This window comes from Parus major, chromosome 25LG2 (genome assembly GCF_001522545.3).
Source record: "Parus major isolate Abel chromosome 25LG2, Parus_major1.1, whole genome shotgun sequence".
Lineage (NCBI taxonomy): Eukaryota > Metazoa > Chordata > Aves > Passeriformes > Paridae > Parus > Parus major.
Window position 1 is genome coordinate 759,875 of NC_031794.1, and position 15,113 is coordinate 774,987.

General features: G+C 61.4%; 1 protein-coding gene across 1 annotated transcript in view; it reads left to right on the plus strand.

The window, feature by feature from the left end:
- Positions 1-6,281: 6,281 nt before the first annotated feature.
- Positions 6,282-15,113, plus strand: part of GATAD2B (GATA zinc finger domain containing 2B) — a 14,930-nt gene continuing 6,098 nt past the window's right edge. The window contains exons 1-6 of the mRNA XM_033519790.1: positions 6,282-6,404; positions 11,431-11,760; positions 13,282-13,411; positions 13,565-13,696; positions 13,828-13,959; positions 14,535-14,732. Of these exons, the coding sequence (XP_033375681.1) occupies positions 11,432-11,760; positions 13,282-13,411; positions 13,565-13,696; positions 13,828-13,959; positions 14,535-14,732 (921 nt within the window). The 5' untranslated portion in view covers positions 6,282-6,404; position 11,431. The remainder of the gene's footprint in view (positions 6,405-11,430; positions 11,761-13,281; positions 13,412-13,564; positions 13,697-13,827; positions 13,960-14,534; positions 14,733-15,113) is intronic.

Below are 15,113 nucleotides of genomic sequence, written 5' to 3' on the forward strand. Positions count from 1 at the left end.
AGCTCAGGGATTTTGGGGGGCAGAGCTCAGGGATTTTGGGGAGCAGAGCTCAGGGATTTGGGGAGCAGAGCTCAGGGATTTTGGGGAGCAGAGCTGAGGCGTTTTGGGGGTCAGCCCGGGGGATTTGGGGAATCCCCCGGGAGAACGGGAGAGGCGCGGGGGCTGCCCGGGGTTCCCGGAGGGATTTGGGGGATTGGGAGCCCTGGATCAGCCCCCCTTTGTTCCCAGCCGTCCGTGCCGAGGTTCGGGAGCCGTTCCCGGTCCTTTTCCCGTTCCCTGCTGGAAGCGGGTCCTGGCCTCTTCCAGGATTTCCGCCCCGCGGGATTCTCCCTCTTTTCCTGCTGCCCCCCTCACTTCCCGGTGCCGCTTCCCCAGCTCGGAGCCAGCAGGGAAACTTTGCCATCCCTGGGATAACGCGGAGCAGGAGCCTCCGGCGCTGCCGGCGCCCCTGCCCGGTTTTTGGGTGGGATCGGGATGGAAACGCCGCACCGGGGAGGGGAGGGCACGGACCCTTCCCCATCCGCATTTGGGAAGCTGCATCCTCTCCCAGGAGGAGATCCGAGAGGATTTCTGCTTCCAGGGATGAGGATTGCTGCTCCCGAGGAGAATCCTTCCCCAGATTCCCAAAATCCAGGCGGTTGGGCGCTTTCCCCTCCCCTTGGAGCTGGAAAAGGGATCTGTGATGGCGGGGGGAGGGGGTGGATTGCCGGGAAGAGAGGAGGAGATTTGGGAATCTGGGAGCAGGGAGGATGCGCCGGGATCCATCGGCTTTTCCAGAGCGTTTTTGATCCGGTTTTTTTTTAATGTCCATTTGATTTTCTGGAGGCTCCTCGGCCGCTGCCGGGCGAGAGGAGGAGGAGGAGGAGGAGGAGGAAGGGGGAGCACGGGAATGGGAGCAGCCTCCTCCTGGCAGGAGTGTGGGAGGATTTGACTCCTGTTCCTCGGTGCTCCCGGGTGGGGGTTGGGATTGCACAGGCAGCCGCGGTTTTTCGGGAATTTCAGGCCTTTGAAGGATTGGGGGTGCAGGGAGACCCCCCAGCCCGTCACACCCCAGGATTTGGGCCATCCACGATGCTGCAGTTGCTGTTGGGGTGAAATGGAGCTGGTGAATCCATAGGGATTCCTCCATCCCTAAGGATCCCCCATCCCCGGGGTCCCCGTCTCGCTGGGATCCAGGGTTGTGCTGGAATCCGTTGCCTTCCCGTGCTGTCAGAGCCGCTGGGATCCATCCCAGGGATCCGTGGCGGTGCTGTGGCTCTGATCCTTTGGGATCTCGGTGCCACCTTCTCCTGGCGCCTTTCCCGGTCACGAGGCCGGCGCTGACGGGAGCATCCATCCATCTTCCAGCGTCCTCTTCCGACGGCTCCGCTCGGAGCATCCCGCCGGAGCGGGGCGGCTCCCGGGCTCCCCTCAGGTGTTCCTGGCAGGGGGAAGGTGGGAATACCTGCTCAGCAGGCTTTATCCCACTTGGGATCTTCCTGGAAGCTCCTTCCCCTCAGATATTCCAAAGGGGTCGGGATCCTCTGCTCCGGAGGAGCCGGGAGAGGAATTTCCCGGATCCCTCCACTCGCCGCGCCGGGACCTGAGGAAAACCAGTCACTGGAGCTTTTTTCCTGATGATTTCCCAGTTCAATGACGGTTTTCCACGCTTGGCTCTTCCGTATCCGACGGCAAAACGCTCCTTGGTGCCCCTGTGCTCCTGGTGGAAATCTCTGGCTTTGAGTTCCCCACGGATCTTGGGATTCTGCTCCGTAGTCTTGGGCAGCTCAGCCATGGGTGGCTGGGGTTGTGTTTGCCCTGGGTTTTGTTTTGCTTTAGGCTCTTTTCCAGGTTTTTAGGGCTGTTCCATGTTCTGCAGCCTCTCGGGATGCTCCCGCTGCCGTGGCTGGGATGGGATGTGTTGGGATGCGTCCGTGTTTCACTGCAGGAATTTCTTCCCAATGTCCCATCCTAAAGCCATTCCCACTTTCCTGCCGCTCCACGTCCTCGTCCCAGCTCCCTCCCAGCTCTCGGAGCGCCTTTGGCCACTGGAAGATGCTCCAAGGTCTCCCTGGATCTTCCCTTTTCCAGGCTGGGCAATCCCAGCCCGGCTCCAGCAGCTCCGGCTGCTCCTTCCAGCCGGACCCCGGGAACATCCTGGGCTCTCCCAGCCCCGTCCCGACACGGAGCCGCGGGAGCTGCCCTGCTGTGTCTGGGGATCCCCGCGGGCGCCGCTCCCCGTCCCGCTGATCTCGGTTCTCCCCTGGGCTGGGGGAGCTCATCCCCAATTCCCGATCCCTGGGGAGCGGGTCGGGAAGAGGCCGCAGCGCCGGGTTCTGGTTTTATTCCCGAGCCTGCGGTGCTCCCGGATCCGGGATGGGCTGGGGAAGGGGAGAACACTCAGATCCTGGCGCTGTGACTGCCCCTTGCACGTGGAATCTTATCCGGGCATTTGGGATGGTGCTATCTGGAATATGCCTGAAATCCCTCTGAAGAGCAGCACCAGCCTTTGGAATCCGGAGGGTGTTGGGAGCGGCGCTTCCAAGACTAAAATTAGCCCCGACCCAGCACCGAGGAGGCCGGGTTTCATTTCCATGGATCCTCATCGCATCCATGTTGTTCCATCCCCGCTCTGTGGGTTCCTCTCCCTGAGGTTTGGATTTTGGGGCTGAAGCCTGGAATTGTCCCGTTTTGGAATCCCAAGGAACCCGCGGCGGTTCCTTGGGGGCCGGCTGATGGGAAGGGTTGGATTTGTGACCGTTCTCCATCCCTGGTGTGCTTCTCCCCATAAAATCTGGGCTTCAGTTCCCTGGAGTCTCAGAATGGATGCACAAATCCTGGCATTTTTTGGGATGAGCCCAAGCCAGAGCCGCGTGTCCCTGTGGGAAGGGGAGGCTGCTCCTTCTCATCCCTCCCAGGATCCGGTTTTGCTTTCCCAGCGAGCCAGAAGTTCCCTGAAATTCCCCAAACGCCGGGACTGAACCTGCAGGTGCGCTCCCCAAATCCCGGATTTTAGGGAGGGCCTGGCTGGAAAAGCTGCTGGAGCTGTTTCCCGCAGGATCCGCGGCCCCCAGGGAATTTGAAGGTGGATGCTCCAGGGATTCATCCAGGCTGAAGGAAAGGGTTGGGGATCTGGGCTGCTCCCAGTTCCTGCTCCTCCAGCACATCCCGACATCCGCCCTCTGCTGAATCTGTGGGATCTGTGGGGAGTTCGGAGAGAGAAGGAGGCGATTGGAGAATTCCAGGGAATTCCAAAATGATCCTGTGGTCCTTCCTGAGCAGCTCCAAACCCGGTGGATTTTCCTCTTCATTAAATCCTGGATTCCAATTAAATCTGGGAGCAAATTCCAGCACCTTCTCGTGCAGTGGGGGCATTCCCACGGCCGGTTGTCTGTTCCTGGCAAGAATTCCCGCAGAGCAGCGGGATCCGTGGAGCCACCGGAGCGCTGGGAATGACGCTCCCGTGGGCTGGAGGAGAGGGAGGACGCCCGGCTCTGCTTTTCCAAGGAATGGCCTCAGCCGAAAGCGGGGTTTGGAAATCCTGGAAGCCAAGGTGCCGCTCGCTGGTTTTCCTGGAAGCGCTGGATGGGAAGCGGGAGCTGCTGGACGTGGCTGGGAACGGGGTGGGATAAAGTGGGAATTCCATCCCTGACATCGCTGGGAGCAGCGGGCGAGGGGAGCGGATCCCGAGTTCCGGAAGGGTCAATCCCAGCTGGCCTCGGGATCAATCCACAGGAATGAGGGAGCAGATCCCGAGTTCCGGAAGGGTCAATCCCAGCTGGCCTCAGGATGAATCCACAGGAATTGGGATGGTGCTGCGCTCCCTTGGTCGCATCCCCGCGATCCTTGGACCCGTTGAGTTTGTTGTGGAGCCTCCTGGGGCGATGGAGATCAGCCGGCTTTGGATTCCCACCGGATGGCGAAGTTTGGGAAAATCATCCCTCTCCCTGTTGCTCATCCTCCAGTTTTCCCAGGATCTCTTCCCGGGTACGCGGTGTCGGCCTGGAGCGGGGCGCTGCCGCTTGAGGAGGAGGGAATCGGATCCAGGAATCCCGGGAGAGCGCCACGGGGGGATCACGGCAGTGGGGAGGAAGAGCCAGGGATCCTTCAGATCTGGGATGGCAGGAGCTCTGGTCAGGAACTTCCTCAGAGACCTTTTCATCCTGGGAACAGAAGCTCCCAGGGAATGGCTCCATGGGGAAAACCCCAAATCCAATTAAAGGATTTAATTTAGCGCTTCCTTTGCCCGTCCGGGCTGGGAAGATCCATTGGGAAGGTGGGAGCAGCGGGAACGGCCGGGGCAGGAGCGGGGGTGGATCGGGAGTGTCCCGAATCCCCACCCAGCAGAGAACTGGGGTGGAAGATGGAGAGGATGGAAACGGCCTGGAATGGTCCTGGAAAACCAGGAACAGAGAAATGAAGGAATTTGCTGCTCTCCTGTGCCCTCTGTGCTTTCCATGGACACAGCCTGGAATAAATCATCCCAGGGCCCATCCCACCCCCTCATTAGCTGATAAATCCATGGAAACGAGCGTGCAATTAGAGCTAATTAATCCTTTCCCCCTTTGGAAACCAAATTGTTCCATTTTATCCTATAAAGGCAAACTGGGGGTTCCAGTGCTGGAATGCTCCGGAATTCCCAGGCTCCCACACGTCCGGGGTGGAATAAAGCTGTGGATGTTGGGGATTACGGGATTATCCCGGTGTTTTGGGGGAATCCAACACCTTCCATCTGCTCCTGTCCAGCCTTGAGCACCTCCAGGGATGGGGCAGCCCCAGATTCCCGGGATAACTCGTGCCAGAGCCTCAGCACCCTGACAGGGAACGAGGAATTCCAAATATCCGGCCTCGATCTCTCGTGTTTTAATTCAAAACCGCGTTTTCCATCTCCTGGGATTCTCCATCCCTGGGATTCTTCATCCCTGGGATTCTTCATCCCTGGATTCTCCATCCCTGGGATTCTCCATCCCTGGGATTCTTCATCNTTCATCCCTGGGATTCTTCATCCCTGGATTCTCCATCCCTGGGATTCTCCATCCCTGGGATTCTTCATCCCTGGGATTCTTCATCCCTGGATTCTTCATCCCTGGGATTCTCCATCCCTGGGATTCTCCATCTCCCAGGTTCTCCATCTCCCGGGTTCTCCATCCCTGGGATTCTCTATCCCTGGGATTCTTCATCCCTGGGATTCTTCATCCCTGGGTTCTCCATCTCCCAGGTTCTCCATCCCTGGGATTCTTCATCCCTGGGTTCTTCATGTGGTGAATCCCATTCCCGGGATCCCTGGGCACATTCTGGGATCTCTGGGCACATTCCCGGGTCCCTGGGCTCATTCCCGGGTCCCTGGGCTCATTCCCGGATCCCCGGGCACATTCCCGGGATCCCCAGGCACATTCCCGGGATCCCCAGGCACATTCCCGGGATCTCTGGGCACATTCCCGGATCCCCAGGCACATTCCCGGGATCTCTGGGCACATTCCCGGATCCCCAGGCACATTCCCGGATCCCCGGGCACATTCCCGGATCCCTGGGCACATTCCCGGGATCTCTGGGCACATTCCCGGATCCCTGGGCACATTCCCGGATCCCCGGGCACATTCCCGGATCCCTGGGCACATTCCCGGATCCCTGGGCACATTCCCGGATCCCTGGGCACATTCCCGGGTCCCCAGGCACATTCCCGGGTCCCCAGGCACATTCCCGGGTCCCCGGCTGTTCGCGGCTCGTTCTCGCCGTGTTCCGAGCGCTCCCGGGGCGGCTCCTCCGCCGGTCCCAGCCCGGGGCCGCGGTTCTTTCGGGACCGGCAGGGGCGGATCCCGGCGGCGGCGGCCCCGAGCCTCGTTTTTGGGAGGGAAAGAGTTAAAATTCCAGGGGAGGGAAGGAGCTTCCATGAATGAAGACAAAGTTTGGCGGGGGGCCAGGAGCGGGGGGAGGGGGAGCGGGGAGGGGGCGGCAGCGCCAGCGCCGAAATCCCAGGAAAAATCCCCCCCCCGTCAAACCCCGAGCCAGTTCCATGTCGGGAGGTGCCAAACCGGTCGCCACCGGATTTTTATTTTTTTTTTGGTTGCTTTTAATTATTTTTTATTATTTTTTTTTTCCTTCCCCCGGATTTTTTTTTTTTTTTTCAATTTTTTTTTTTTTTTTTTTTAAATTCCCCCTTTTTTTTTTTTTCCCTTCTCTTTTTCCCTGCCCCGCGAGGCATCATGGGAAGAAGTCAGCATCCCCCTTTTCTTTTGTTTAATAAAACAGAACGCGCATGATTGGCAGGGAAGGGCCCGCTCGGAGCGCGGCTCCGGCTGCGGCTGCGGCTCCGCGGGCGATGGAGCCCGGCCCCGGCCCCGGCCGCCCCCTGCCCGTTCCCGCAGCGCTCCCCGCGCCGCCCCCTCGCTTCCTCGGCAGCTCCGGGCAGCGCCACTGTCGGACCTGTGAGTATCCCCGGCACCGGCCTTTGTCGGCGATCCCGACCGGACAAAAGGGGCTCCTTGGGGATGAGCCCAGCCGCTTTTCCGCTTTTTTTTTTTTTTTTTTTTTTTTTGTATAATTTTTTATTGTTATTTTGTTCTCGTTGTTGTTGTTGTTACGGTGTTGTTTTCTGGCGAAGGAGCCGAGGGAATGTTGGAAGGAGAAAAGGAGCGGCGGTGCCGTGGGAGTCGATCCCTGATTTCCCTTCTCCCTTCCCTGCCCCCCTTCCCCACCTCATCCATCGCTATTCCAGCGCTCCCATCCCGCCCTCCCCGGCTGCAGGGCTGACAGGAGCAGCGGCAGTAACCCTGCGGGATCGATCTCACCCCCCGCTCTCGCTGCTGATTGATTGAATTATCGATCGCCTTATTGATTGGCGATCGATGGCCCGAGCCGGGGCGGCCGCACAAAGGCAGCGCCCGCAGTCGAGGAAATCGGGAAGCGTTATATAAGGAAGCCTGGGAAGTCTGCGTCATCCCGGATGGGGAGGGGGCCCGGCGCTCCCTCCCCCCCACCTCCCATCCCAGCGGTTTTTATTGCATTTGATTTTCCCGGAGCGTTTTCCAGAACCGCCCGTCCCAGCCGGACCCTCTGGAATTTTTATCTCTCTCCCAGACTTTGTGGAGTTTTTCTGTCTTTTCCCCCCATTTCAGGGCATGATTCCTGCTGGAATTCCTGCTCTCCTCCCGCATCCCAAAACCCCCGGGGTGGGATGAGGTGTGAGGCCGGTGTGCCGGACACGGCAGCGGCATTCCCAGTTCCCGAGAGATGGAGTTGGATAAAACACAACCTCAGGAGGGAAGGGAAGCACTTTTTGGGAGGGAAGATTTTCCTCCTTTCCCGCTTTTCCCGCTTCCCATCGTTAGTTTTGTACTTGACCCGGAGCTGCAGAATCCGGGGATGTCCCAGGCTGGTGGTGGTGATCCGGAATCCGGGAGATCCGGGGTCTGGGAGATCTGGAATCTGAGAGATCTGGGGTCTGGGAGATCTGGAATCTGGGAGATCCGGGATCTGGGAGATCCGGGGTCAGGGAGATCCGGGGTCAGGGAGATCCGGGGTCTGGGAGATCTGGAATCTGAGAGATCTGGAATCCAGGACATCCAGGGTCTGGGACCGGTGTGTTGGAGCAGGGTCAGGTTTCCCCACGTTGGATCTGGGAACAGCAGAACTCCTGGAGCGTTTTGCCCATCCCAACCCTTCCGTCGTATTCCCGTTCCCTTTTCCTGCCAGGAGCATTCCGCGACGGCTCCGGGGCCGTTTTTAGGGCTTTTTGTTTTTAGGGCTTTTCGGGTGCTGCTTTAAATCCCGGTGCTCGTTCTGCTCCCGGGAAAATCTCCCGGAGCCACCCTTCAGCCTCCCTTCCCTGCCTGAGAATTCCCGCACGGAGCCGGGCGTTCCTCTGGGTTCCCTGGATCGCTGGGATCAGAGCAGCGCGGTTTTTGTTCAGCCCTGGAGTTTTCCTCCCTTCCCTTTCCAGCGGCGTTCCCGGATCCCGCTCCGGATCCCGCTGCCGGCCGCCGAGCCGTTAATTCCTAATTACCTTTTTAGGTTGTTATCCTTTTCCTGGCGTTCCTCGGGAACGCTGGCCCTGGGAGCCAGCCATTTTGTGTTCCGTGCCGGAACGCGTTTTATGACGCCGCCGTCGGGATGTGCCGAGCCCAGATGGAATTGGAGCCGCCTGGTGCCGGGCTCCGGGAAGCCCCTGGAGCGGGATTGCGGCCGGATGGCTCCGGATGAGGAGCCGGCGCCGTGGGTTTCCCGCGGGATCCTGGGATTCGGGGGGGCTCGGGCAGCGGGAGCGTGCCCAGGTGAGCGGGAGGAGTTGGATCTCGGCGGTTCCTGATCCCGGGAAAACGGGATTTTAAAGGGATTTAAATGGATTTGACTCCATCGGGCTCCAGGTGGTGTCCTGGGTCTGGAGCGAGGGATGGTGCTGGAAGCTCTGGAGCACCTTGGCTCCGGGGCTGGACGCTCTGGTGGGGAGTTACGGATCACGCTGGATCTCTCCTGGGATTCATCCGGGCATTCCAGCCCCAAACGGAGACTCGGGAATTCTCTGGGTCCCCTGGGGCCTCTTCCTGGGAATACCAGAGGCTTCTTGGATCCCAGGGATCCACCTCGGCTCCTCCAGGGCAGCTCCTGGAGCAGGGCTGGGAGAGCGGAGGGAGCCGGGGAGACCTTGCGGCACTGGGAGCACATGGATCCCTCCTGGAAGATCAGGGATCGTTCCTGGGATCCCTCCTGGCGGATCAGGGATCCCTCCTGGAGGATCAGGGATCCCTCCTGGCCGATCAGGGATCGTTCCTGGGATCCCTCCTGGTGGATCAGGGATCCCTCCTGGCGGATCAGGGATCCCTCCTGGAGGATCAGGGATCCCTTGTGGTGGATCAGGGATCCCTCCTGGCAGATCAGGGATCCCTTCTGTTGCTGGATCAGGAATTACAGCCCCTCCGTGAGCTCCGGAGGGTCCGAGGCCGGGAATTGGGGCTGGAAGACCGACATGGGGTTTGACCCAACGGAAAACGCTCCAAGGAGTTTGGGAAGGGGCTGGAACCTCCCTGGATAAACTCCGGCTGGAATTAACTCCTGGCGCTGCCGAGTCTTGGTTCTGGATTCCCTCGGGTAAATCCCAGGATTTTCCCTCCTGGCTGCATCTCTCCCTGGATATTCCCACTTCTCCCTGGAATATTCCTTCTTTTGGCCCAACTTGGCCTTTCAAATCCTCCCGCTGAGGTGTTTTTTGTTGTTGTTGTTGGATCTTTTCCCCCCGTGGGCGCCACATCCAATATCCATGGAAAACGGGGCACTGCTTTGTTCGTCTGCGAACGCCGAGCCCGTCCTGCCGGGCCGGAGAAGCGCCCGGAGCCAGCGGAACGCGCCGAGGAGCGCGCGGTGCCGGAGCAGGGACGGCAGCGGTGTCCCCACGGAGAGCGGGGCACGGCCGGCGGGACGGGGCCAGCCGGGCTCCAGAACCCCGGCATTCCTGGAAAGCATCCCAAGGTCAGCCGGGCCTGCTCATCCCAATCCCGGCCTCGGGAATCCCGGCTGTTCCCAGGCACTCGGGGATGTGCTGCCGGGGATGATCCCGGTCACAGACGCCCCGTGGATTTAGCTCCTGTTTGACCTGAGTTTTGCCACCATTTGGGAATTTGGTTCCGGCTCGGAGGATTTTTTTGGATGAAGCCGAAGGGAGAGGCCAAGGCTGCTCGCTGGGATGTGCCGGATCCCCGGGAGCCGTGCTGGAGGGCGGCGGGGCCGGATGATCCGGTTTGGGATGTGCCGGGACCGGGGCTGAGCCTCCCACCCGTCCGACCTCCGGAGCTGCCGGATCCCCCGGCACGGGAATAATTCCTGCTCTTGGCTGCGCCTTTCTGCACGGAACCAGGAGCTGTCCCCCGGCTTTCCCAGTGCTCTGGAAACTCCCAGTGGATCCTCCCCTTCCCCCTCCAGCCAAAGGGCCCCATTCAATACCGAGTCCGAAGCCTAATTTAATTTTTATTGGATCTGGCCGAGCCTGGAAAAGCTCTGGAGCGGATGAAGTGGTGGTGGGCCCCGTTCCTGGTAACGGCACTTTGGATTTGCTTGGAATGGCGGTGGGGAGGGCGGTGGGGGTCCTGGGGAGACCACCTTGGTGATGGGGCAGGGAGTGTCCGGGCGGGTGAGGCTCCAAGGGTCTCCGGAATTCCTGTGGGATCCTTCCAGCCCCGCCGAGGACGAGCGGGAATCTGCTCCAGGGGATGCTGGATCCCGGCTGTGCCGGCCATCCGCGGGGAGCTCGTTATTCCAGCGGGGATTATCCTGTGGGATGTTGGTCCCGTGGACCTCTCCCCGCTCCTCCTGCTCTCTCCTCCCTTGGAGCAGCCGCCAGCCCGTTCCTGGCCGCGCTCCCGGGATGCTGGCGCGTTCCCAGCGGCTCCAGCCGCAGCGCTGGGCGCGGCTCCGAGGGCTCCCGGGGTGTCTGGAACATCCCGGCTCCCCCGGGGTCACTCCCGCGGGCCGGGGGCGGGAGCAGCTCCCGCCGCCTGTCCCGGCTTGCCGGGCTAAATTTGGGAGACGTGCGGAGAGACGGGATGAGCAGGTAGGGAAGAGCCCGAGGGGCTCCCGTGGAGGCTCCGGCCGGCGTCTTTTCAGATCCTTTTTGGGATTTCCATCGCTTTTCCTGCTGCCCTCCCCTGCTCCTGGCGTCTCCGGTGGGAGCTGAACTCGTGCAGGGACGCGTCATTCCAGGGATTTGTACCCGAGCCAGGAGTTTGGCTGGGGCGAGGTTTATCCCGGGAGTGACTCGGAGCCGGGTGCGGGCAGGTGAGGAGCAGCTCCAGGTGCCCGGGATCGGAGCCGGGATGCGTTCTGTTCCCTGCGGAGCCATTCCCGGTGTTCCCGAGCGGCCTCATGGAATTCCCACCTATTCCCAGCTGTTGGTCCTGCTGCCCGGCCCCGCTCCGCGGGGAAAGGCCTCGCCCAGCTGGTTTGCAGGTGGAGCTCCCGCAGCTCTTTGTTGTCGGAGCTGGTTCCTTATCAGCCTGGGAGCGGGACTGGGATGGGGTTGGGATGGGCTCCAGGCTTGGGATGGGGTTGGGATGGGCTCCTGTTTTCCAGAGGGCATTCCTGCACCTGGAGCTGGGGCGGGGGAGCCGCAGAGGTGGGAGGGCGGGGATGGGGATGGACCTGCCCGTGCCTCCATCCCTGGAGCCGCCGAGCATTCCTGCCTGGAAAACCACACAGTGGGGATTTCCTGGCATTCCAGGGCTCCCGAGGGGAGGGGGGGGTTCCTCCCGGCTCCTCTTCCTCGCCGAGCCGCGTCCGTGGGCTTTAATCCCGACAGGAGGGATCGTGCGCCGTTCTCAGCGATTCCAGGGCTTCCGGAGGGGGAATCTCCTGCCCTGGGCAGAGCCCGGGGAGGTCTCAGTGAGGAGATGGGAGCTGGGCTGGGAGGGGATCCCGGGGGGATCCTCGGGGACCCCCGGCGCTGACGGCGTCGCTGTCCCTCAGGATGGACCGGATGACGGAGGACGCGCTGCGCCTGAACCTGCTCAAGCGGAGCCTGGAGCCGCCGGAGGAGCGCGAGGACGTCCTGGCCAAGCGGCTCAAGATGGAGGGGCACGAGGCCATGGAGAGGCTGAAGATGCTGGCGCTGCTCAAGCGCAAGGACCTGGCGGGGCTGGAGGTGCCCCACGAGCTCCCGGTGAAGCCGGACGGGATCAAGGGATACGAGGAGAAGCTCAACGGGAGCCTGCGGCCCCACGGGGACGGGCGGAGCGCGGCTCGGCCGGGCAAGGAGAACATCAACGACGAGCCCGTGGATATGAGCGCCAGGAGGAGGTGGGTGCCGGGAATGCCGGGCTCCGGAGGGGCGGGAATTCAATGGGATCTGGGGGGGCCCGAAGATCCCCTTCTGAGAGCTGGGGAGGGATTTGGGAGGGGTGGGATGAGGAGGAATGGCAGGTGGGATCCCGGGAAGGAATGGTTCCCCGTGAGGGTGGCACAGGTTATCCAGGGATTTGTGGATTTCTCCTCCCTGGAAGTGTCCGAGGCCAGGCTGGAGCAGCCCAGGACACTGGAGGTGTCCCTGAAGGGTCCCAGTGCGGAGTCAGGGGCTGCATCCTCAGCAGAATTCATCGGATGTTGTGCAATACGAGGGTCCCCAGGGGGGCACCAGCGTCGGACACGGACACTCGGATCAGGAGATCAGCCCTGGCAAGAGTTGGGAATGTTCTGCTCCAAGTTGAGAAGTGAGGCTGGGAATGTCTCATTTTCCTGGATTTTCCTTGGGAACGTGCTCCACGTCTCCTCACCTCTGCCTCCCTCACCGTGGCTCCTCCTCCGCTGGCTCTGTTGGAATTCTGCTCTTCCCCGGACAAAGGAAATCCAGTCGGTGATTCCTCATGGATGGGTCCTTTTTTCCTCCTGGATTTGGGCTCTGCCTTTATTCCCGTGGTGGAATGTCAGCAATCCAGCCTGGATACATCCGGATGCTCCTGCAGGATCACCCCAGGAGCCGTGAGACAGCGCTCGGCCAGGAAAACCTGGGATCCAGCGCTGGATCCCTCCGGATCTGCCAGCCCAGTTTGGAGCTCCTGGGATGCGGCTTGGACGGGCTCCCACCGGCTCCTTCTCCCTGGGATGCTCTGGAATTCCTCTGCTGGAGCAGGGGCAGCTCCATGCCCTTGGGAATATCCATGGAAAGATCTGGAATGTTTGGGAGACGAAGGCAGCCTCAGCTCTGAGCGTGTTCCCGCCCCAGCCGGGAGCTGGGATTCGGCTCCGGGCTCCCTCCTGGGTGTTCAGGGCTCAAAGTTTGGGATGAGATATTCCGTGGTCTCCCCTCACTCCAAGGACCTTCCAGGGAGCCGGAATTACCTCTGAGCATTCCCACTGCTCCACGCTGGATTATCCCGCTGTTTTCCGAGGCTCTCCGGCAGCAGGAATGGAATCCAGGATAGCCAAGGGCTTTTCTTGGAGTCTCCTTCCCCGGGATGATCCCACTGGATTCCACCACGGATTTTGGGTTTCTTTTCCCTGCCGCTCCTTTTCCCAGTGCTGGTTGGATCAGTTGGATATTCCTGCAGGTTTTCCTTTATGGAAGGAGCTTTTCCAATAGATTTGGGTTGGGAATGGGGGGTTCAGCCCCTTCTGCACCGCAGTGAGGACGAGGCTGGAGCATCCCTGCCATTCCCTCCCATCCCATCCCCAGGATCTGTTCCCGATTCCCGGGTGGGATTTACAGCCCTGCAGAGGGGTGAGGGAATCCCTCCCTGCCCACTCTGGATCCGTGCTGGAGCCAGGGGGATCCTGCTCCTGAAATCCCCCGTTCCTGGCTCAGCGGGATTCCTTTCCCCGCAGTGAGCAGGACCGGGGCCGCCTGACGCCGTCCCCGGACATCATCGTCCTGTCGGACAACGAGGCCTCCAGCCCCCGCTCCAGCTCCCGCATGGAGGAGCGGCTCAAGGCGGCCAACCTGGAGATGTTCAAGGTGAGGGAACGGGAATTCCGTCCCGGGAAGGGCACGGGAAGCTCCTCGGCAAATTCCGGGTGCGGCTCCCCCTCGGTTCCTGCCCCCGTGGTCCAAATTCCCGCTCGGAGCTCGGCCCCGCGCCCTCCTCACGGCGTGCCCGCCGTTTTCCAGGGGAAGAGCCTGGAGGAGCGGCAGCAGCTGATCAAGCAGCTCCGGGACGAGCTGCGGCTGGAGGAGGCCCGGCTGGTGCTCCTCAAGAAGCTGCGGCAGAGCCAGCTGCAGAAGGAGAACGTGGTGCAGAAGGTGAGGGAGGTGGGGACGGATGGGGCGGGATAACGGGAGCGTGGCGGGCGCGGAGCCGTTCCCACGGCCCGGGAAGACAAAGCCGGATTCCCGCCGGGAGCGCTGAGCCCGGCTCTCGGTGCTGCCCGCAGACCCCCGTGGTGCAGAACGCCGCGTCCATCGTGCAGCCGTCCCCCGGCCACGTGGGGCAGCAGGGCCTGTCCAAGATCCCCTCCCGGCCCGGAGCCCAGGGCGTGGAGCCGCAGAATTTAAGGACATTGCAGGTGAGCGTTCCCGTTTTCCCTGGGAAATGCCGGTTTTTCCGGGTGTGCTCAGAGCTGAGGGGCTTTTCCCAACAGGCAGAGGAATTCCCGCCATTCCCACTGCTCGGGGTTGGATTTGGGGGTGTCAGGAGTTAGGCTCGGTGATCCTTGTGGAGCCGGGTATTCCGTGATCCTGTGAACGTCCAGAGTCCCGGCTGGAGGGGGATGAGGGTGGTGGGAATTCTCCAAGGCCCGCGGCTTTCCTGCTGCTCCCAAAGGAAAAGCCCCTGGAAGTGTTTGATCCATGGATTTCTGCTGCTCCCCTTGACCACGGAGCAGTCCCAGCCTCCTGCGGGAAATGGGGATTGAGCTGGGGAAAGAGCCACAATCCCGTAAAATCCAGGCCAGTCCGGGGAAAAGGGAGGGATTTGGGGCATCAGGAGTTAGCTGGGATTCTGGATCCCTGGGAATTCCGTGGATCAGGGCGCTCCAGGTTTCCCTGGCTTTCCTGTGGTTTTGTTCCTGAGCTCAAGGAGGGTTGGTGGGGGAACGGTCCCGGGCTCTGACTCCAGGATCGCCCGTGGGTTCCCCGGCAGGGCCACAGCGTGATCCGCTCGGCCGCCAGCTCGGCGCTGCCCCACATGTTGATGTCACAGCGCGTCATCGCCCCCAGCCCCGCCCAGCTCCAGGGCCAGCGCGGGCCCCAGAAACCCGGCCTGGTCCGCAGCTCCACGCCCGGGATGAGCCCCGCCATCAACTACCAACCGGTGCGGGATGGCACGGGACGGGACAGGGTGGGACAGGGTGGTTTGGGGTGGTTTGGGGTGGTTTGGGGTGGTCTGGGATGGTTTGGGGTGGTTTGGGGTGGTCTGGGATGGTTTGAGATGGTTTGGGGTGGTTTGGGATGGTTTGAGATGGTTTGGGGTGGTTTAGGGTGGTTTGGGGTGGTTTGGCACTGGTTGGGGTTGGCTGGGCACTGGTTTTCACTGGTTGGGGCTGGTTGGGCTGGTGTGCACTGGTTTGGGGACTGGCTAGGACTGGTTTTGGGATGGTTGGGACTGGTTTGGGCACTGGTTTGCTCCAGTTGGAACTGGTTTTGGGATGATTTGGACTGGTTTGGGCTGGTTGGGACTGGTTTGGGCACTGGTTTGCACCGGTTTGCACGACCCCCACCC